Raw genomic sequence first — 22877 nt, forward strand, 5'->3', positions numbered from 1 at the left:
AAAATCTGTTAAGGTTAATGTTCCAGCTGACAGATTTTCAACCACATTATTATTAGGTTAGGTGGCCACGAAAGTGAACTCAACTGAATTGTCTTTAATCATTACTGGAAATGTAGTAAAATGAAATTTGAAACTGTATTTAGCAGCAGTTATCAATTTTCTTAGTAGACCTTGGTATCATCCCAATTCCTGAACATCGGAAAGTTACCATAGCGTCTCCTAAGGTGTAACCAGCTGTAAGCGATTCGATCATCTATCACTATAGTAGCGACCTGGTAGTCGACAGCTTCGTTCACTAAGTATCATATTTTCATCCTGTTAATTAACTCATCACTAATTAGAAACGCTATCTGTGTTACTCATAACTACGGTCGCCGTTTTCTAATTTTCTCGCAATTTATTAGCCTGATGACGTCTGAGCACATCGCCATATTGCCATACGAATAAGGCAGGAGTCGGTACAAGGATTCCATTATGTAATGTGCCATAATTACAAAGTTAAATTAAACTTTCATAACGAAGCGAGTGCGTATAAGCAAGACACGAGCATATATGAACGCTTACTGTAGTTAGTGGTTTATTATAAGCGCATTAAACGTTTCACATGGTTAATAAATCAGCTTATTTGGTTGGTCTGTCGGCAAGCGCTTCGAGCGACAGCACGCAGAAGTTGGCGGTACACAACGCTCTGTAAATGACACCAAGATCAAAGTTTAACGCTAGTCAGAGCCATGTCGGATGGGCAAACAAACAAAAGATTGTCACACTATGTGTACTTGGTAAACTAAAAGGTCCCGACGACACGACGACTGGGTGGCCAGACCACCGACAATAACGTTCCGCATTGCTTCTACTGGTTCGCTTCCTGCTTCTTCGAAGGATTTCAACGATTTTGTGTCACAATGGAAGTACAGCAGCAACAAGAGGGTGTTAATACCGTTTCTTATATGCTCTCATTTATGGTATTCATAAATCAAGTAAACAGCTACTAGAGCAACAAAAAGCAAAGCGGAGCTTTAAACGAATGTCATAACTCTTTCTCGACCTTATCGTTCATTTTACTGCATGCCGTGCGAATCGTATAGCACAGGATACAGGGAGGGGGATGTTGCTTTCGTGTTTGGTTTTGCAGCTTAATATCACCAGCATCACAACGTGGAACGTTCAGAAGCCATTAGATTATCTTGCCGGTATCGTCCTCATTTAGGGAACTATGGAATGTAAGCATTTGGTCGCTGGTAAATTAACCGAAAGATGGGGGATACAAGGTGCAAGTGTGAATACATAATTGTAGGTTAATCAATTCCTATTACATCTAAATTAAATAAAGTTTGGGCATGCCAGAAGACTGCTGTAGCAATAAAATATTTTCTCGTATCGAAAATATTTTCTCGTATCGAAGACTAGTCAGCCTTTTTATCGTCCACCTAAGTTCGAATGCTTTTTATTATTAGGTGCGCTACAAAGTTTTTGCTGTTTTTTTTTTTAGTAAAAATTCAACTTTATTTTGAAAATATAGCTACCTATAAATCATACAGTTGGCGGGAACGAGGACAATCATCAACATCGAAATTGCCGTCTTCTAAGCGATAGAACCAATGATGACGCGTTGGCAGCATTTCCGTGAACTTTTTTAACTCTCACTGCGCTCCAGCTTGATGATTTTTTACCACAAAATCAGACATTTTCACACAACTAATAGTCATCTTTTTATAATCAAACATTTTTTTTTTATAATCGAGCCCCGAATAATCGAGCCTTCGAATAATCGTGCCTCCGGATAATCGAGTTCGACCTGTAGCAGGGTTTGGAGAGATAAACTGTTTAGCTTGTTTGCAGCCCTGTGTGTTGTTCCGTCGGTTTGCTGTTTTTAGCGTTTCATATGTTTAAGTTCGTGCTTAACGGCGGATTAGGAGGTACCCAGGAGTGATTCAGGTCCGATGAATTGCTAGTTTGCTGCACTCATGAATATTAATAATTTTCATTGCCGGCCGTAAATGGACGTCAGACGCCATATTGAATAATTTTAGGGCCACCACATTAAGTCCAGAGATTTATTTAATTAGTTTTTATTTTATTAGTGTTAGAGAAAAATTACTGACCTAAACACGTTGATACAAGATAGTTCAACCCTCTAGTGCCCAAGTTAATTTTCAGACTGACTCCAGAAAAAATACTATGAATTTTTATAAACATTTTGCCTTTCTTGTAGAAAGGTATAGCAATCACTGGAAAAACCAAAGGTATCAAAGTGCTCAAAAGGGTCGAGTCTCGTATATCAATCGACTTAGTTTGACGAGCTGAGCATTTTCTGTATGTGTGTGTGTATGTGTGTGTGTGTGTGTAACGCTCTCCCAATCTCACTCGATTTTCTCAGAGATGGCTGGACCGATCTTCATGAAATCAATTGCAAATGAGAGGTCTAGTTGCCCCAGAGGACCCTATTAAATTTAATTGCAATCGGATTTTTAGTTTAGAGGTTATGTTTAAATATGTGAAAATCACGAAACATCATCTCAGAAACTACTCAACCGATTTTAATAAAATTGGTTTTAAATGAACGAGCTACTTAAAAAAACCCTTAACTTTTGAGTTTCATGAAGAGTGAACTTGTGGTTCAGAAGTTATTTAAAGAAACGTGTTCTGGAGAGTGTTTAATCTCACTCATGTTTCTCAGAGATGGCTGAACCGATTTCCACAAAATCAGTGTTATTTGGAAGGGCTAATTACCCCATAAGACCCTATTGATTTGTTTTGCAATCGGACTTTTACTTTGCCTGTTATATTTAAAAATGTGAAATCCAGCTTTGAAAAGAAACATATTCCGAAGACTACTTAAACTCACTCACTTTCCTCAGAGATGGCTGAACCGATTTCCACGAAATTAGTGTCAAATTAAAGGTCTAGCTGCCTCATAACACCCTATTGAATTTCAATGTAATCGGTCTGTTACTTCGTCTGTAATGTATCAAAATATGAAAATCACGAAACTTCATTATCTCAGAAAGTACACAACCGATTTGAACAATATTGGTATCAAATGAACCCGTTCATTTAGTTAAAGGTTAATTGATGAATTTTATACTGATTAAACACGTGGTTCAAAAATTGTGAAAAGAAACATGTTCCGGTGACTTTTCAAATTCACTCGTTTGCCCAAAAATGGCTGGACCAAATTCAACAATCTTAGTGTCAAATGAAAAGTTTGGCTTTCCTATAGGTTCCCATTTTATTTGACTATAATCGTATTTTTATTCCAACCGTTATGTATTAAATTATAACAACAACGAAAGTCTATTATCTCAAAGATCACACGACTTATTTGAACATATCTAGTGTCATTTGAACGGGTTGTCTCTCAAACTCACAAGTAAGAAATTTTATAGCAATTTGATATGTGCTTCAAAAGTTATGAAAAGAAACGAAATTCAAAGACTATTTAAAACTGTAACTGCTTTGATCAAAACATATGGCCTTAACAAAATTTAAATTTGGTATTTAAAAAACCGAAGATATGAAAGTGCTCCAAAGGGCCGAATGGTATATATCACTCGACTCAGTTCGACGAGCTGAGCATTTTCTGTATGTATGTGTGTAAAAAACCCTTAACTTTTGAATTTTATATAGATTGAACATGTGGTTCAAAAGTTATTAAAAGAAACGTCTTCTGAATACTGTTTAATTTCACTCATGTTTCTCAGAGATGGCTGGACCGATTTCCACAAAATCAGTGTCATATGAAAGGTCTAGTTACCCCAAAAGACCCTATTGTTTTTTGCAATCGGACTATTACTTTGCCTGTTATGTTTAAAAATGTGAAATCTAGCTATGAAATGTAACTTATTCCGAAGAATACATAAACTTACTCACTTTTCTCAGAGATGGCTGAACCGATTTTCACGAAATCAGTGTCAAATGAAAGGTCTAGCTGACTCATAGCACCCTATTGAATTTTACTGTAATCGGACTGTAACTTCGTCTGTAATGTACCGAATTGTGAAAATCACGCAAACTTCATTATCTCAGAAAGTACACAACCGATTTGATCAATAGTATTATCAGATGAACGGACTAGTTAAGGGTTAACTGATGAATTATCATTAAGGGTTATCAAAGTTTGGCTGCCCTATACGTTCCCATTTCATTTGATTATAATCGAACTAAACAACCGTTATGTATTAAATTGTTAATAAAACAACGAAAGTCTATTATCTCAAAGATTACACGACTTACTTGAACATAACTAGTGTCATACGAACGAGTTATCTCTCAAACTTACAAATAACAAACTTCATAACAATTTGATATGTGGTTCAAAAGTTATGGAAAGAAAAGAAATTCATAGGCTATTTATAACTATACCTGCTTTGATCAATATATGTGGCCTCAATATAATTTCAATGTGGTATCGTATCATTTGAATGTTCCAGGTATCGCTCGTGATTGAATTGTTCGAAATTAAGAGTCATTTCTTTTATTTCGCTATTTCTTGAGCATTTCCATTACGTCATATTTCACATTTTATACTTTAATTACAACATCAATATTTTGGAACCCAAAGAGTGAATATACCTTTATTGGATTGAAGCGTTCATGTAAATCTATTTTTACAAATAATAAGTTTGAATGAGAAAGGCTGGGTCTGACCGCTAGGTGGATTAATTTAGGTTTTTAAGCATTTATTGAAGCTTTTCAGAGGTTCAACTAAAGACCGTCTTAAAGCGGCACTTGGCACTAGAGGGTTAACCTATTACATTATATTGTCCTGTACATATTTTTTAAGCTTATTCAATTCAATTCAGTTTCTCTTTGCGCGATGCTACGAATCATACGACGAAGAATCCAATTTGAAACTGAAAAATGGAAATATCGTGACAACCCTGGCGACAAACGTGTCCTGACTAGACTCCGAATCGGACACACGAGACTGACCCACAGCTTTCTACTAGAAAAAACCAGAACCACCAACATGCGAATGCTGTGGAACTATACTCGACATCCAACACATTCTCTTAGACTGCAGAAGGTATGATAACGCAAAGCAAAAACTTGAGATGGATGAAATGACGCTAAGAAGAGCTCTCAATAATGACAGAACAATTGAAAAAAGTGATAGAATACATGAAAAATTGTAATTTGTATAACAAAGTGTAGGCGATGAAATCAATAGACCTTTTCAATGAAAAACAGTGCATGAAAGTCAAAATACATCATGAGGAAAAGCATTAAAAAAAGAGAAACATTAAGAAAAGAAGAAAAGAAAAATGAAAAATGAATAATGAAATGTATATCGAAGGCAATAAATGGTTTATGGGTTGAATGACTGCAATGCAAACCTCTTAATATAAAAAAGGTAGTTTAACCTATTACATCATACTGTCCTGTACATATTTTTATGGTTATTCAATTACCAAGCATGCTGAATAAATCACATGTTTGTAACATAAACATAAACATAAACATAAACATAAACATAAACATAAACATAAACATAAACATAAACATAAACATAAACATAAACATAAACATAAACATAAACATAAACATAAACATAAACATAAACATAAACATTAACATAAACATTAACATAAACATTAACATAAACATAAACATAAACATTAACATTAACATTAACATTAACATAAACATAAACATAAACATAAACATAAACCTTAACATAAACATAAACATAAACATAAACATAAACATAAACATAAACATAAACATAAACATAAACATAAACATAAACATAAACATAAACATAAACATAAACATAAACATAAACATAAACATAAACATAAACATAAACATAAACATAAACATAAACATAAACATAAACATAAACATAAACATAAACATAAACATAAACATAAACATAAACATAAACATAAACATAAACATAAACATAAACATAAACATAAACATAAACATAAACATAAACATAAACATAAACATAAACATAAACAAGAACAAGAACAAGAACATGAACAAGAACATGAACAAGAACATGAACAAGAACATGAACAAGAACATGAACAAGAACATGAACAAAACATGAACATGATCATGAACATAAACATGAAATTAATACCTTTTGTCGAGTTTAGTAAAATTTGTTTAGTAAAGAATAAATGATCATCTTACAGGGTGGTTGACCATGACTGGCTCCATGGCAAGTGCACCAGCTGAGGCTAAGGAACATAAGCGTAATGATACTAGTTCTGGCACTACTCCGTTCAAACTCTCTGTGCCATAACTGGTTCGTACTATAAATGATACAGTTTTGGTTATTGTAATGATGCGCGTTACCTATACATGCTTAGCATTTGGATATGTTGAAGAAGAGACTCAACTATACTGTCGCTGGTTGCATAAAGAACCTAAATGACTGAAAAGCCCATTTTTACTGACATAAAAAATCTTTATTTTGGAATACCAGTATTGTTATTAATATTTCTGAACAACCTATCAAATGGATAACTTGATGGTAGATAAATCATCCTTTAACACGACGGTCTCTAGGGACATTGCTATTATGTACAGTCTTTTTTACACCATTCGAAAAGTTTTGTCAACATCTTATATATATATCACAGCACGACTTCGGTTTAATCTCGTTTGTTGCCTACCGCCAAGAAAGACGTAAACTGTGCTGATACCTGTCATGCCCTGTACTTTTCGGAAGTGAAGATGTATTCCAACTTCGACACAGTTGTACACTTTGGAAGAAAGTTACTCCTATTGCCGGAATAAATTCAATTAGCAGTATAATTTACCTCGATAATGCTTTTCAGCAGGTCGATAAGCACCAGATTGCCAGATCCGACACACAATAAAAGGTAGGTAGACACTGTAGCGAAATAATTTGATTGATGGCTCTACTGCAAATTGCATTTATTGTATTTACGCAAAAGCCCGGCCGGCGGGGGTGATTCTATTATCACCACGCTTACCGACACCGTATCGTGTAACTGAATTAGCAATATGTTTCTCGAAATTGATTTAGCCTTTCAAAAGCGCGATTGCCTTTGGCGGCGAAATCACACCGAATCTAAATCGTACCATATAATCCTAGATTTGCCAACTCGGAACGCGAACTTCTGATAGCCATTATCAACCAGACGAAGTGGGGTGATAAGCACGCCCGGTCAGCAAGTTTTGCTCGTATGAGGCACAGAATGGAATCCCAGACAGTCATCGTGTGAGTTTCCTATCGTTGACGTTATTCAGATGCACCACTGACGACGGTCTCAGAAGACGAAAATTGGAGACTTGTTGAGAAAAGACGGTTATCACATTGGATCTCATTTCGATGTTCTTCATTGAAAAGCTTGTATGCGACAGCATAGATAAGGCATGTTTGGTCCGACAATGCATGCATTCTAGTTTGAGTGCAGAAACGTACAGTTTTGGAATTGGGACTTTGTAAAACAAAGCGTCACGCTTCCGTTCCGGAAACGTAGATAGCCATGCGTAAAACTTGAGTTGTTAACAGAAAAATTATCACAATGAATGATTGTATTTAGCAAACTTTGTGCTTAATATTTGAGCAGCCATTGTCTAATTGTTCTTTCTTGAATCTTCACACTAAACTGAATGCTGCTTTGAGATCTATTATCAAAAGCTGGGTTCTCTCAATTAGCATTTTAAATATGGTAAGGCTACATTTTTTATCCAAAACCTAAAACTATTATGCTGTCTCGTCTTGTTAGCTAGCAACCCATTTTAATCCATCAAGCATCGCCGTCTTTATTGGCTTCCTGGATGCTGTGCGTCTGATTGCTTCTGTTTTGAATATCCCTACAGATTAAAGCGCAGTCCGAATAAGATGACTCCGGCTGATGCCCTCTCGTTGCTTGCACTCCTCGAATCTCGTGAGCCGTATCCTGCGATGCTGGACTACCTACCGCCTGCCAACGGGCCCAATGACGTGCTATCCTACTCACCGAATTCTGTCTACCAGAATGACCGTTCACTAGGCAGCGTCGGTCCAGTGGCACCCTATAGCGATGCAGACGGCGACTGGATGAACACGTGGACTGAGCCGGCTGTCGATTATCTCGGGTTCCCGTTGGATGTTGACACACTTTCTCGACTGGACGGTTACGGCGCCAAGCCATCCAAAAATGGTAAGTGTGAATGATACGATTCTCAGTGGGTCACAATGAGAAGTTTTGAGAAATGGTTTACTTGTGATTGTTTTGTAGGTGATATGTTTGAAAAATTGTTTCTCAAAAACGATCAATTTTTGACTACAAATAAGGTTTTTTTGGTGTTATTTGAATCATAAATTCTTTTAGTAAACACATCCCTAAGCATAGCTCTTTTTGAGCTATTGTAACAATACATGACATGTTTTAGAGTTTTCACATTATTTACACCCTGTTAATGAAGGTAAAAGCACAGACTAATAGACGTAACACTAGAACCTAGTTCTATCGCCATAAAAGACGATTATTCGATTGCCAATCGAATAACAGAGTGCGATAACAGCGTCTGGGGCGCTGTCATATGCAATCTCATACATATTTTGTGGTTCCCAATTTGACACATGCACGTACGCTAGCGCTGATGTCGAAATTCAAGACGCAGCGCGAACACGGCTGCAGATAGTGTTAGTGGTACTATCGTGATGTAATGCATCATCCGAACAATGATTTTTTGAAAATTTGTTCAAAGTAGTAGTAGGGTATCGAAAGTCTTCGTCAGTGGTTTTCTTCGGCCCCCTTTTGCATAAGATTGCTGCAGAAAAACTGCCGAAGAAAACCACTGACGAAGACGTTCGATACCCTAGTTAATTGTTAATAAAATGTGAAAGTTTGAAGAATGGCTTCTAGAAGAGATTTGAGAACACAATCCACTAAAAATAGTAACACTAGATTAGTATTTTGCTGCTATCGCATAGAGGCACGAAAGAATGATAGTGTTGAGTTCGTGGAACTAGCTTAGCTATTCTGTCCAACAGTTTCAGTAGTCACAAACATGGCTTCTGATTATCGCTTCAGTGCGTTCATGTTAAATAATAATTCCTGAACTACATCAAAGAATACCAATCACACCTTCGCAGAAGCGAATTGACGTGAATGAATAGTGTGCAACTCCAATACATTCTTCCTCATATTCGCATTCCAACTACAGGTTGAGACCTACGAAGGCTCAAGTACGTGATATTGTTACGAATTTCATTCCAAAACCGAATATTCGCATAGCAAACCGATTAAACCAAAGCAACAAGCGAAGTTTGCACACGCTTATTTTGTAATAATACACCAGTAATGTACAAAGTTTCTATCTATTAGGTATTTACTGTTTTATCCACTAGTACGAAAACATTGACCATTTTAAAGATGTATCGTTACTACAAACAAGTAAAAAATCACTTATACTATACTTCTCTTTCAGTGCCCGGATTCTATCACCAGAAGCGATTTATGATTACGAAGCGAAAACGCAGCGTAAACCAGAACGCCAATGACGACTGTAAAAACAATGGCAAATCCTGTCTGTTTAAAACACACGTTCAACCGAGTAAAGTTTCATCGGTTTAAAGCCATAAACGACCCTGGCATATGCACACAATGGACGCCGACTCAGTTTTTCACGGATGATATATGTAACTCGAGCACTAAATTTTGGAAAATCAGAACCTGCAAGCAATGGAAATACAAGCATGGAAAACGGTTTAAGTGACTAGATTACCCTAGTAAATGCTATTGCAGTGAATACATGAAATAAAAAAAAAAAACAAAATAAAAAACGGATTAACGGCAATCAACAATCGGAATAATGGAAACTGGAATATGGATTTAACAAAAGTCTTTATAGTTGTCAAACATTTCATAGCAGAAATATTTCTCCGTAATTTTGTTAAAAAATATTCATGGGAATGGAATCACACAAAAAAATTCTGAAATAAAAAAAAAAACAAGAAACTTACATTACGCAAACAAATATTTAATCGAATTCGAATACTAATGTTTCCCCAATTTAAATGATGTTTAAAATAATTCAATATGTGTATAGTATTTAGTGTATTATGGCTATCATTGCGAATGATTGTAATATCAGACACCTTATCATAGGCCTTCAGGAGAACGCTCAAGATCAAAGTTCTTCCTAGTTTTAAGGGCTATATCAGACACTTTTGTTGTATTGTAACTAGCAGTTGAAAATAAACATCACAATGACAAAATGCGATAAGATTTCGGTTCAGAGGTAAAAACTTGATGCTAGTTAAATGAATTACATTCTATATAATCCAACTAACAACCATAGTATATATTTATCACAAACCAATGCTGAACGTTCAAAATCCACAATAAATATTATTCACTAACCAGCCGGTGTTATTTTGCACATCAAGCGCAAAACAAACGCGAAAACCAAACAGCTAATAGTCGTGATGATTTTTCCAAACGAAAGTCGAACGCAGTTTTACTCTTATGTTTCCAAAACGAAAAAAAAAAAAAACATTATGACAACCAGCCGCTTTCTCGGGTACCAACCATAGAGGGAGAGCGTTGCTATAACGATCACGAATTTCAAATAAAAAAATCACTTGGTTGGAAAAAAAATAGTGTTATTTATTATTGGATTCTAATCAGTTATTCCAAGCAGGATCAATCGGAAAGAGAAAAAATAGCAGATATTGTCGAAACCCTTTCAGGACAAATACTTTGGATGATTCGGAGTAGGACATGGCAACGATTGGTTTCTGGATTGAATTGCATTGATATGCGTCTTTCAAATCACATGACCACTGATTTAAATGAGGATAAAATAAACAATATTTTTTTTTGGTTTTTGGTTGAGGTGAAACGGTATACATCCGTTTTGAGCATAGTTGTTCCACCGTGAATAAGGTTTGTGTAGAACATGGGACAACTATGCTTGTCTATACACGTATTGAGGTTAAACGTTACAGGAGCCAGAAATGGCCGATTCCGAAATCTCAATGATCGTGGACAACTAAAGCGCACTTGTGATTTTTGTACGGAGGAAGTGCAGATAGAAGATGGCAGAGGCCACGAATGCTCTTATATTCCAAACTAAATTCATTTCCGAAAATGTATTCTCGGATCGCGACTATTTGACTGAGTATGTTGGCGCATTATGACTAGAGACTGTGTTATAAAGAGATACGCAAAGAGAAAAGCAGTAAATATGGCAACCCTTTGCTAATATTCTATTCCAAACAATTCTGGCAACCACATTTAATTTCGCATGACTTTTCATACGCACTAGAAAGTGTAATGAAATTCCGAAACTTTGTAAGGATATGTAACTGAGTTTCAAAGCTTGTTTATACATTTTTTTAAATTTTCAATGCATCACTCATAATACAAGCATAACAAACACATTTTCCGTTCAAACCATAATTGCACGTGGTTCACAACAATTATACTGATTTGTACGCAAAGTAACACTCCTGAGATTGTTTACTTTGCACACTTGGAGCCTCGATTTGACGGTTCACTTGGAGTTTTCGACCTCACTCTTTGTATCTGTTCATAACACCGTCTGTAATTATGACTTGTCGCATACTAGAGATGGTCGGGTACGGGTATTTTTACCCGAAACCCGTACCCGACCGGAACCCGTCGGGTTTCGGGTAACGCAAAAAAAATTTTTACGGGTTCGGGTCGGGTAAGGGTAATTTAAAAAGCAAGGCTTCGGGTTCGAGTGTGGTACGGGTTTGAAAAATTCTCAATTGGTCGGGTACGGGTCGGGTACGGGTAATTAGATTTTCGTGCATTATGAGAATTTAATTTTTAACATTTCAAACCTAGGTGTTTTCTTAGTTTCGATAATCGGAAAGATCGGAGCAGAAATTGCCCATTCTCACTCAACGAGAGATCGGCCAATACCTATTCTGACAGTTGTCGGCAGTCTTTGTACCGAGGGAATGACATCGCGCTATCTTTTTCTAATGTGAAAGTAAATAGTTCTTCCTGCAACCGTTTAGAGTTAATTGAAATTTTTGCCGGGCTTTTTTCATATCTGTCAGGGAAACCGCGAAGCATTGTACAGTAAGGAAACTTAATACAAAGGCTGGCTAAGCAAAAAAGTGTGGATAAATGCGACAAAAATATGATATTTATTTAATTTTGGGGTGCTGAACACCAATCTCCATTCCATTTTTTATTTGAGGCCGTCCATAAAGCACGTGACCTAATTTTTATTGATTTTGGCACTTTTCCCCTTACTATTTTATTAAATAGAATTATATCTTCAACCACAAGCAACGCCACAGGGCGTCCTCCTCACAGAAACAAATAACGTAGCTTTGGCACAGCCAAATTTTGTGAAAAAAAGTTTTTTTTAAATTAAAACAAAATAGGTAATATACACTAACTACAAATCAACTTTTTCTTTGACGCCTAAAAAATCCAAGCTATCATTGAAGCTGCAGAGCGTTTTAAAGTAATAATGTTTTTTAGAAACATATGTCAAAAAAAGTCAGTATGCCAAATTTCGAAAAGTCATAAAAAATCAGATCTTATGATATTGCACCCAAATTTTGGATTAAAGCCCTTGAATGTTATAGCAACAATGGAAAAATATTATGAAACAGCTGAAGTAAAAAAAAAATTTCAGGCGGGTGGCCACCGATTCCCCACTGTGCATTGAGATGTTTGGTACGAAGCAAATATGTATATGAGATATGACAGCGATAGCATAGTCTTGGTTGCACTGTGACCAGGGATGCCGCATGTACAGAAATATCTGAGTTATACCGATTTTTAGATTGAATCGATGACATCGAATCTGTACTCAAAATTAAAGGGTTTCGGCAAATGCAAATGGATTATTAAATTTTTCTCAAGTTATAAACAATATTAACGTTGACCTTATTATAATATTTAGATTTCAGTTTGCTGCGATGTTCACATAAACTCGTCGTTTTTTTAACTTTACTAGACATGCAGACATAGTGGATCCCTTTCTTATAGTGGACCATCCGCCTAGAACTCTGGGTTCATTAACATTCGTTCACATTCACACTCGGTTCTTGTCTAACTCCGGCCATCATCTCGAGAAACCACATATGACAATCAATGCATATAACGTGCGAGGTACCCAGGTATTTTTCCAGGACGGGTCGGGCACGGGTCGGGTTCAAGCAATTTCGGCGTTTTTTTCTTTCGGGTACGGGTCGGGTACGGGTTGTTGGAATAGATATTTTTCGGGTTCGGGTCGGGTACGGGTATTTTAAACAAACCAGACTTCTGGTTCGGGTCGGGTACGGGTTTGAAAATTTTCGATTGGTCGGGTACGGGTAACAAATTTCCCATACCCGACCATCTCTATCGCATACTACGATGGATGTACGTCAATCGGTTGTAGAAACAGTGGAATAAAAATCGCTGTTTCTACAACAAAATGACGTTGGTAACATAACTTCAGTTATAAACCTTTTTCCACAAATCAAACGTTAGGCAATGTGTTGTGATTATATTAATACATTATGTACTGATCAGATTGTTGAAATTCGTCCTAACAATTATTATACAAACATTTTTGGAAAAAGCTTCGTACTGAAAATATTAGTCGCTGTCGCATACGTCAGTCTGCGAGATTACAGCAGTGTGTAGGTCATTCGTGTTAAACCAGCGAGGAAGCTTCAATACCATTTTTAGAAAATTATTCTGAATTCTTTCTGAATTATTCTGAAAGCATCTTCTTTCTGGTTGTACAACAACTTGTCCAGATAGGGACTGCATATAACATTGCTGCTATAAATATTTGTTTGTAAATTAACAGTTTATTCTTGAGACAAAGTTTAGAATTTCTGTTGATAAGAGGATACAAACATTTTATATATTTATTGCATTTTGTTTGGATTTTCACAATATGCTTCTTGAAGGAAAGATTTTATCATAAATTAGTCCTAAATATTTAACTTGATCAGACCAATTTAAAATTGCACCGTTCATCTTAACAACATGATTATTGGTGGGTTTGAGAAAAGAAACTCTTGGTTTATGAGGAAAAATAATTAATTGTGTTTTCGATGCATTAGGAGATATCTTCCATTTCTGCAAATATGAAGAAAATATATCTGGACTTTTTTGCAGCCTACTGCATATGACACGAAGGCTTGTCTGCCGTAATCCCGCAGACTGACGTAAGCGCCATTTTTTTTCAAATATGGGGTTCTCATGCCAATTTGTTCGTTATTCGTTACGATCAAATTGAAATTTTGAACACTCTCGAACTGCTGAGCAAAGTTTTCGAGCTCTTTGTTCATTCGTAAGAAATATGCTGTCACCATCTTTGAGGACTGGAATGGTTTTGAAGGTTTCCTAAGAACGAAAGCTCGAAAGCTTCCAGAAAGATTTGGATATGGTTTTAGTTGTTCAACTTATCTCATGAAATTTGAGATCTTCGATATTGACGTCTCCGTAAGTTCTTCAAACGTATAAGAAGTTGAAGCTCATTGTCAATAATTGGTGTATTAAATTTCACTCTAGCCTCAGGCACTGATAAGTTCCGGGCATTGAGAATTAAACTGCACAAATCATTTCATGCTCCGTAAATCCAGCACTATTTTGTAAAACAATATCACAATTCAAGCTTTCTTCGAACGTGGTACGATATCGATCGCAATTGGCCTTGTGGTAATTAAACACAGGCCTAGTGGAATTTAAAAAAGTTACAGGAATTTGTTCAGAATCAAAATCAGCATGGGTTCATAAGTCACTGCATGAATGACTTTGATTTGTTAATAGTAAATCAGTTGTGGATGGATTCCTAACAGAAGAAAAACATGTAGGAGCATTTGGAAATAAAACTGAATAAAATCCAGCCGAGCAATCGTTGAACAATATTTATTCATTGGAATTGTTTTGAGCATTATTCCACGATCGATGTTTTGCATTAAATTCACCGATGATAAAAAACTTAGATTTATTTCTCGTGAGTTTTTGTAAAGCTCCCTTGAAATGATTTTTCTGCTCACCAGTGCATTGAAAAGGTAAATACACTGCGGCTATAAATAAAACGCTAATATCTGTTTCGATTCCAATACCCAAACTTTCATTAACCTTCGTTTCAAAAATGGGCATAACACGATGTTTTATTCGACAGTGGATAACTATTGCATAACCTCCGGCAACATCAATCCTATCGAACCTGTGAACCATATAATTGGGGTTTCTTTTTAGTTTTATATTAGGCTTTTAAAGCGTTTCAGTCACAACATGCAATATACACATCATGGACTGTTAAAAAATTAAAAAATTCATCTTCTTTCGCTTTTGAAGAGCGAACATTCCAATTTAGAAAATTGCAGCATTATTTAAAGTCATTGCTGAATTTCAATTTCATAAATCAGTTGTAAATTTTATACCTACTTGAACAGCGTCGTACATCCGGTTACAGTTCAACAAAGCGGACATTAACTGCAGCATGGATTGTTGAATGTAGTAAATCTGCTCGGGAGTTGGACTACCTAAATCACCACTGGCTGACTTTTCAGCACCAAACACGAAAGGTTTGTTGCTGTTTGAATTTGATTTTTCACCTGAAAGGAGACTAGCATTTGAAATGCCTGGTGGTGCCTGAGCAGGATTGATTGTTTTTAATTTGTTGTTTTCTAAATTTGGAATGTTACCTACAGACACACTAGCTACATGCCTGAACAGTATTAAAAGTTTTTTGATTACCCAACAGTCATGACCGTAAAGTACTACCGGGAGAATCATCGTTCCAGAGCGCAAATTTTGTGCGGACGTGCTTGAGGTGGGATCTCAGCTGGTTTTGTAAACCGCGAATGGTCCTTTTTGTGGATGTTATCCATCTCTTTACTTCGCGGTTAATATCGTTGCCACTCGTCATGAGACTACCAAGGTACTTTATAGATACCCCCATCTATCACAATCTCAGTACCAAGACTCAACGAACTAATTCCACACCCTCTAGCAGCCAATATTTACATTGTTTTGGTAGAGTTTATGATAATTCCAATTCTCGCTGCTTCCCTCTAAAAGGTACGAAAGTCTCATCCACTGGTCTGCGGTTAATACCGCTCCGTACGACACTCTCCAAGGCAACGTTAAACAACAGTTTCGAAAGCCCGTTACCTGGCTTTAGACCGTCCTATGGCACGTCCGAAATGACTCCTACAATCCTAACGAATGATGAGAAACTGTCAAAGGTTGCACGATTCAGCACAATCAGTTTTGCCGGGAAACCATGTTCAAGCATAACCTATCATAGCTCGTTGCGCTTAACTGAATCGAATACCGCTTTGAAGTCTGTAAACAGATGATGAGTCTACAAGATTACTTCTCTGAATTTTTCAAGTCAGCTGGGAGCCTATCCTTCCCAGCTGTTTTGTGTTTTTTAGCTCTTTAGAAGCTTCCCTGACCTCATCCCAGTTTCCTCCTCCCGGCTCATCCTCCTAAATTTTTCTTCAGTTTCTATCGACGGCTGTATTCTCTATCCTTTCCGGCGTTCAACAACACCCCGAAATGTTGTTTCCAACGCATCATCTTCCTTTTCATATCGTTGTACATGACAGGAATTGGCACAGTTGGGTTCCTAAATAAACGCAACATTATCACTTCCTAGAAACTTCTCGTGTCGTGCCTGGAAAAGCACGATATTTTTCACAGTGCTGGCGTTTCTCCGTTGGTGGAATCTCTTTTTGCTGGGTCTCTGTGATTCTGCCCAATACCTATCACGCTGTAATGTTGACCATATCGCAGATGTGCTTCCCCTATTCGTTCAGGTCTCCCACCGGTCAACCAATCCGCTCATCAACTTTCTGAATGCTCTCAGCAGCAACTCCGTTAGGTGACATCCTTTGGATGCCCAACCTATATTCCTACAAGTATTCGACTTGTATTGGCTAACCAAGCGCGAATCGTTTCAACTACGATGGTAACTTGAGCCGACGTTTGGGCCTCGCCCCTCGATGACGTCTTTGAAATGCATACCCTCAACCAGAATATGGTCGATCAGGCAACAGGCCTTGCCATTAGGATGTTGCCATGTGTGTTTCCGTATATCTTTTCGCACAATGTATGTGCTACAGATTGCCATAGCTCTGGCTGCGGCAAAGTTCACTAACCTCAGGCAATTCTATTACTGGGAGAATAAAGACTGTATCTTTCGATAATCGGAAGGAAGAGCTACTTCTGTACAACCTGTGCCTTTGCATCCCCGATGACGATCTTTTCTTGATGTTTTGGGCCGTCTAAGTATGTTTTATCGAAAGCTCGTAGAACATAGAGACATTGATGACATTAAGATAATGATCGGATCGTTATTGAAAAATCCGCCTTTGGTTTCAGCTTTGTGTTGACAACATCTAATTCAAAATGGGTATCTTTTAAACCGTCGCGACGCGTCGCGATCATTGGCGCGTAAACCATCATCCGGCGGCAAAGAAAATGCTTCGCCAATCCGAGCGTATAGATAAGCGGTTCTCAACCTTCTGTTTGTTCGCGTACCCCTTGGCGATATTTTTCATACCGATTGTACCCCTGGCTTGGAATATTTTCGCAGAGTGGGAGAGAGTAGTGGTAGATCATGTTATGGTTGTCTTGTTTAGGTTTTCAAATTGAACTATGGTTTGTTTGATTGCTACAGTCAGGCCCGGATTTGAGGGGGGGCAAAGGGAGCAAATGCCCCGGGCCTCCCGATTCAAGGGGCCCCCCTAGTCCTGAGGCGACCTTTTTTTTGCTCGTCACCTTCCAGAACGTTACCTCTAAATGTTTTAAGAAAAAGAGGGCCAAACAAATTTGCCCCGGGCTCCCCACCATCTAAATCCGGCCCTGGCTACAGTCATGTTTTAAGAGCAGGATTGAAAAAACAAATAAAGTATTTTACAGAAAAATTGCTTTGTCCGCCATTACTGATTTTTCTTTAGCGTACCCCCTGAAGGCTCTCGAGTACCCCCAGGGGTACGCGTAACCCAGGTTGAGAACCACTGGTGTAGATGGTGCAGTTCAAAACCATGTCTGATCACCATGTTTGGAGCAGCTGATCAACGTCCTGATACCAGCGTAGGACTCGTAACAGAGCTGACACGATGGTCCTCCGGCGAGACAGGAGCTTGTGGAAATTATCAAAGCTGTAGCGCTACCTACGAGCTGAGAACCGGTTTTGTAATACTGGGTAGGATGCGTCAACGCGTGATCGTGTGGGATCCGATTCCTGGACCAACTTACGCGATTGGTCAGAGCGACGATGGACAGAGTGAAGTGAACAGTGCAAGTTTCGGAGACAGATGTCGGACAAAAGTTCAGTCAAAATGGTTCTAGATAACGACTCAACAGAAACGCGGCTTCGCACAGTGCGTTGAATGTATGGTAACAAGGGACAAAAGTCAAAAATTCATCAACTCTAGAACTAGGGTAAGAAACGGCTTAAGCAGTAGCACCTATTTCAATCAGTCGCAGAAAACAGGCCTCAAACTTCTGCCTTTTGATCAATATCGACTAGGGATTTAACGGATATCCGTATCCGCATCCGCAAATGCGGAACATCCGCATTAAAATTGACATCCGCATTAAAATTGACATCCGCATCAATATCTGCATCCGTAACCACATATCCGCATCCGCATCCGCATCTGCAGATGTCTGAAAAATCACATCCGTAACATCCCTGATATCGATAATTTCAATGATGGAAACGAAAACTTTGATTGTCTAGCTGTCTTACGAATATAAGAAATACCGTTAATCACGAAAAATCTGTGAACAAACATCATTTGAAACAAATCGACCTATATTGCAGCCATTCAGGAGCCACTTCGGGTGCTGAAAGAACCCCTGCAAAACAGGTGGAAACTGCTTAAAATGGGTTTGGGGTGATTGGATAGTGTTCCTCGATAGGTAACTTTAATTGATTATTGTTAAAGTGTGCTAACTTAGTTTTACAATTTGAAAACAAGTTCTGACAGAGAAAACGATAAAGAACAGATTGATATACTACTGTTTGAATTTCACCCAACACATTTCGAGTATTTCGTCTGAATACACAGGCGGTTCCTAATGCTGCTTAGAATATGTTCCCTACCCTACTAATAGCACAGAGGTTTTATAAGAATCACAAGCGTTCCACACACTTGTGTTCCAAAGGTCAACCCTATAATTTTATATCAGAAACCCTTTTTTATGTGGAAGTGGTCCAGAGTAATAAAAACTGTAGTTTCTATCCATTACTTGCGTTCATTTACTTGCAAAAGTGGCTTATATACTATCAAAATGAAAAAAAATTCGGATTGTTTTTTCGTTATTAGCATTAATTTTATTATCAGAGTCATACACCCACATATTCACATTTATCTTGTTGTATACTCATAGTCTCGTATCTTAATGGAAATTGTTTTCTTTTCATCATAGTTAATCCATTTTAAATTTTTCTAGTTTTTCAATTGTAAATAACTTTATGCTTATCGATTGAATTTACGATGTTTTGCAATACATAAAAGCAAAGCCTTGGTGCTACATTCCGATTCGGAACTCGACCTTCTGTTTATTATACACAGACTTCGCAGCCAACTGTTAAGTGTACAGGACAATTGCGGGGCTAGCGCTACGATCCTACTGGCACTAACAGTCTCTCCCGAGCCGAGACTCGAACCTACGATGACTGGCTTGTTAGACCAGCATCGTACCTCGAGACCAGCTGGGAGGCCTGGGTTTTGCAATACATACCAATGATTAAAAATAATTTATACAAACCTTTACTGCCTATAATCGCATATCAGTTCCATCTGGAAAATCACCGAGTTGAGAAAACAGCGCTTGAAGATATTTTTCTTGTTTCGGGTATTTCACTTGTTTGGTGCGGGTTATTCTAATTTTTTCGTCATAATGTAATGAAATAGACCTTAATCATAACTTCTTCATCAAAGTATTGCCTTTTCCGTGAAAATTACAATGAAAAATAAGGAAGAGACTGATATGCGATTATTTAGGCCATCGGGTAGCAAAATAATCGCATACCAGTCTCACTTTCAACCACTCGGTGTAGGAGCAGTCATATTTTTCTGAAGTATCTTGAATATGGGCAGACGTTTATGGCCGCAGACAGCTTCTAAACATGCTGCATGGAGAATGGCGGAGACGTTCACCCATTACTTACCCCGACTTTAAGGTCGTCGTTGAAAAAGCAAAATATCAGGTTAATGTCTTGGATATACTACTGAATAATTCCCTATTTTTACGTTTTCAGTGTTTCGCAATACGTACTAAATAGAATAATTCCGCATAAGCCCGTGCATTTGGCATATTGGAAAAGTGGTATTGAGAAAAAGAAGTTTCCAATTTCATTACAACAGTGACTTGACGGAAGACGACGGCAATGAAAAGAAGTACAAGCTGTTTTTAGCAAAGCAACTAAGAACGATTTTTTCTGAGTTCTGACAATTTCAACTTGAATGATCATTTGAAGCGAGCAGATCATCCACAGGAAAATAACCCTTTACAGAAACCAGCTTTGCTCAAGGCTATTATTCTTCTGATTGACGAAACCAATAACCTTTCGGGAACTAACTTTCAGAAAAAGTTGCAGTTTCAGTGTCTACCTAAAATTAGCTTTTGTGTGGAATTTATTTGAAATAACCTTGCATTTTTTAATTATTTAATTTTTTTTTAACAGTAAAAAGTTTGAAAAACAGCACCTAGTATTTATTATATGGATTGAAGAAAAAAATATGGCCATACTCAGGTAAAACATTTGGTGAGACTGATAAGCGATTATTTTTAAGATGGGACAATTTGACCTCACATTTATTTCTGACTTTTTCAAATAAAACATAGTTTTTTGTTTCCTTAATCGATAGTAGAGCAAGGAAAAGATGGAATCTGATATTTAACTCAAAAACGATGAAAATCCATATGGGACTGGTATGCGATTATAGGCAGTTTATCAATGAAATTTATTTCAAGTTTCGATTATACGTCACAAATTTTTCGTATAACAGAAAAAAGAATTCAAGCGCCAATTTCAACCATTTGAAACAACTTTCTTTACGCACTGACCTTTGTTCTCGTTTCTACTTACTACACGTGTCAGAGACGTCAGAAACAAGTACAAATTCACTCATACAATGGTGAAAGGTTACCCTTCGCAGCCTGGTGTCGGCTCTTAGATATAGCAAAGCCTTTTTCGGATTGATAAGATAAGTAACTTATAAACCGTGAATTTAAATTAATAATATTTGTAATGTACGAGTTTGGACCTATTTCACCCAAAGGAGCTACAATGGCGCTATTTAGAATTTTTGAAAAACCGAAAAATTTCAATGTTTTTTAGACGCCATTTTTTGACGTGGAACTACGCCTTTGTTTTCTATACTTGGATGCATTCTGCAGAATTGTAAATTAAACCTAACCACATGCTGGATAACAATAACCAATATGTTGTTGAAAAGATAAAATGTTGGACAATATTGTAATACGCTAGCATCATTATTTCATTGCTGAGCGGTAAAATTGATAAAATGTGTCAAAAACAAATTCACACGAACAATAAACCAATCACATGCGAGCCCTCCTAGCACAAACGGCATGAATTGACACCAACCATTCCCTGTCATATTCTCTGTATCAATATAAAAAAAAAAAAAAATTAACAAATTCCCTTTGTCCCAATAGGTTAATTTATGTTAGCTTCCATGAACATGCTTGTAAAAGCAACAGTACCGTACAGTATATGTGAAGCAGAGCGCCGCAGGTCTCTCGTCGTGTATGATTGCAGCAGTACACTTCTATTCGTAAATTTCTGTTCGTATGCAATCGAGGAAAAACTGCAATGCTGCTGATGGTAATCAAAAGTTCTTCTCATGAATATGATTACCGTAAACTGGGGTGACTTTGATCACTTTTTTGATTGTATCTTAAATATTTTCAGAATATACTGAAAACAATATTGTTTGATATTTTTAAAATAAGTACTGGCATGCATTGAGAAAGACTCAGTCACTAGTGCAAAAGTTTAGCAACAATTTTGCTGTTTATAAATATGCTTTAAAAATTTTACACCAATCATCATTCCGGGGTGACTTTGATCACTTTATTGTTTTGATGAATTTGGAGTAACATATTGCTACTCTCACTAAATTGAATAACCTAAAACGACTTAAACGAGTTTATAAATATGGAAAGCAATTTGGGGACGATTCACATTCTACGTGAACAGTTTATGTTGGCGAATGTCCAAGATTCATACAAAATTTTTAGAATATATATGAATAATTATCCACTGAGAGGGAAGGTGGTCTAAAATCATTAAAAATTAGTCCACGAGGAATATGACTTATGAAATTGTCAAAATTAGCATGTTACTTCACGTCTTGGGTTTTTGTTAAGAAGAAATATGTAATACGCTGTGGAGAATATTGGGACTCAACATTGCCTCCGAGGAAAAACTTGCAAAAATAACAAGAAAATGTATTGTTATAATATTTGGTCATCTTTAGAACTAATCTGGGAACAAAATAAAAAAAACTTTATATATTGCAACTTGTTGTTTTGAATCTGCTTGAACCGATTGTTTGTATGCAACAAAAATCGCCAAAAATACACTTTATTTTCAATTAATATTTTAGCATGAAAAACAATCTTTAGATAGCAGGAAATGCATGAATAGTAGCAATGCAGACATATATCCACACAATCAGTGAACATTACGACAAATCTCAAGCACTACGAGCGCTTTTTTACCACATTTTCAAAAAAGATTCCTTTCAAACTTTAACTTCTTCGGAATTGTTGATTCCTACGATTTTTCGCTGGAACTTGTTGATAATTTTGTTTAACATACCTTTTTATGCTTGTCTGTTCGTGAACTTATGATAGGGCCTCGATATTATGTTTAGAGTAAGATCAATATAATAAATTTGATATAATCAGAGT

General features: G+C 36.9%; 1 protein-coding gene across 6 annotated transcripts in view; it reads left to right on the plus strand.

Annotated features, from left to right (window-relative positions):
- LOC129727459 (uncharacterized) overlaps positions 1-10336 on the plus strand; it is a 175778-nt gene extending 165442 nt beyond the window's left edge. For all 6 annotated transcript variants that reach the window (XM_055685318.1, XM_055685317.1, XM_055685316.1 and 3 more), the window contains exons 5-6: positions 7807-8129; positions 9403-10336. In XM_055685318.1, coding sequence (XP_055541293.1) covers positions 7807-8129; positions 9403-9548 — 469 coding nt within the window. In that variant the 3' untranslated portion in view covers positions 9549-10336. The remainder of the gene's footprint in view (positions 1-7806; positions 8130-9402) is intronic.
- Positions 10337-22877: the final 12541 nt, after the last annotated feature.

This window comes from Wyeomyia smithii, chromosome 3, assembly GCF_029784165.1.
Source record: "Wyeomyia smithii strain HCP4-BCI-WySm-NY-G18 chromosome 3, ASM2978416v1, whole genome shotgun sequence".
NCBI classification, from domain to species: Eukaryota; Metazoa; Arthropoda; class Insecta; order Diptera; family Culicidae; genus Wyeomyia; species Wyeomyia smithii.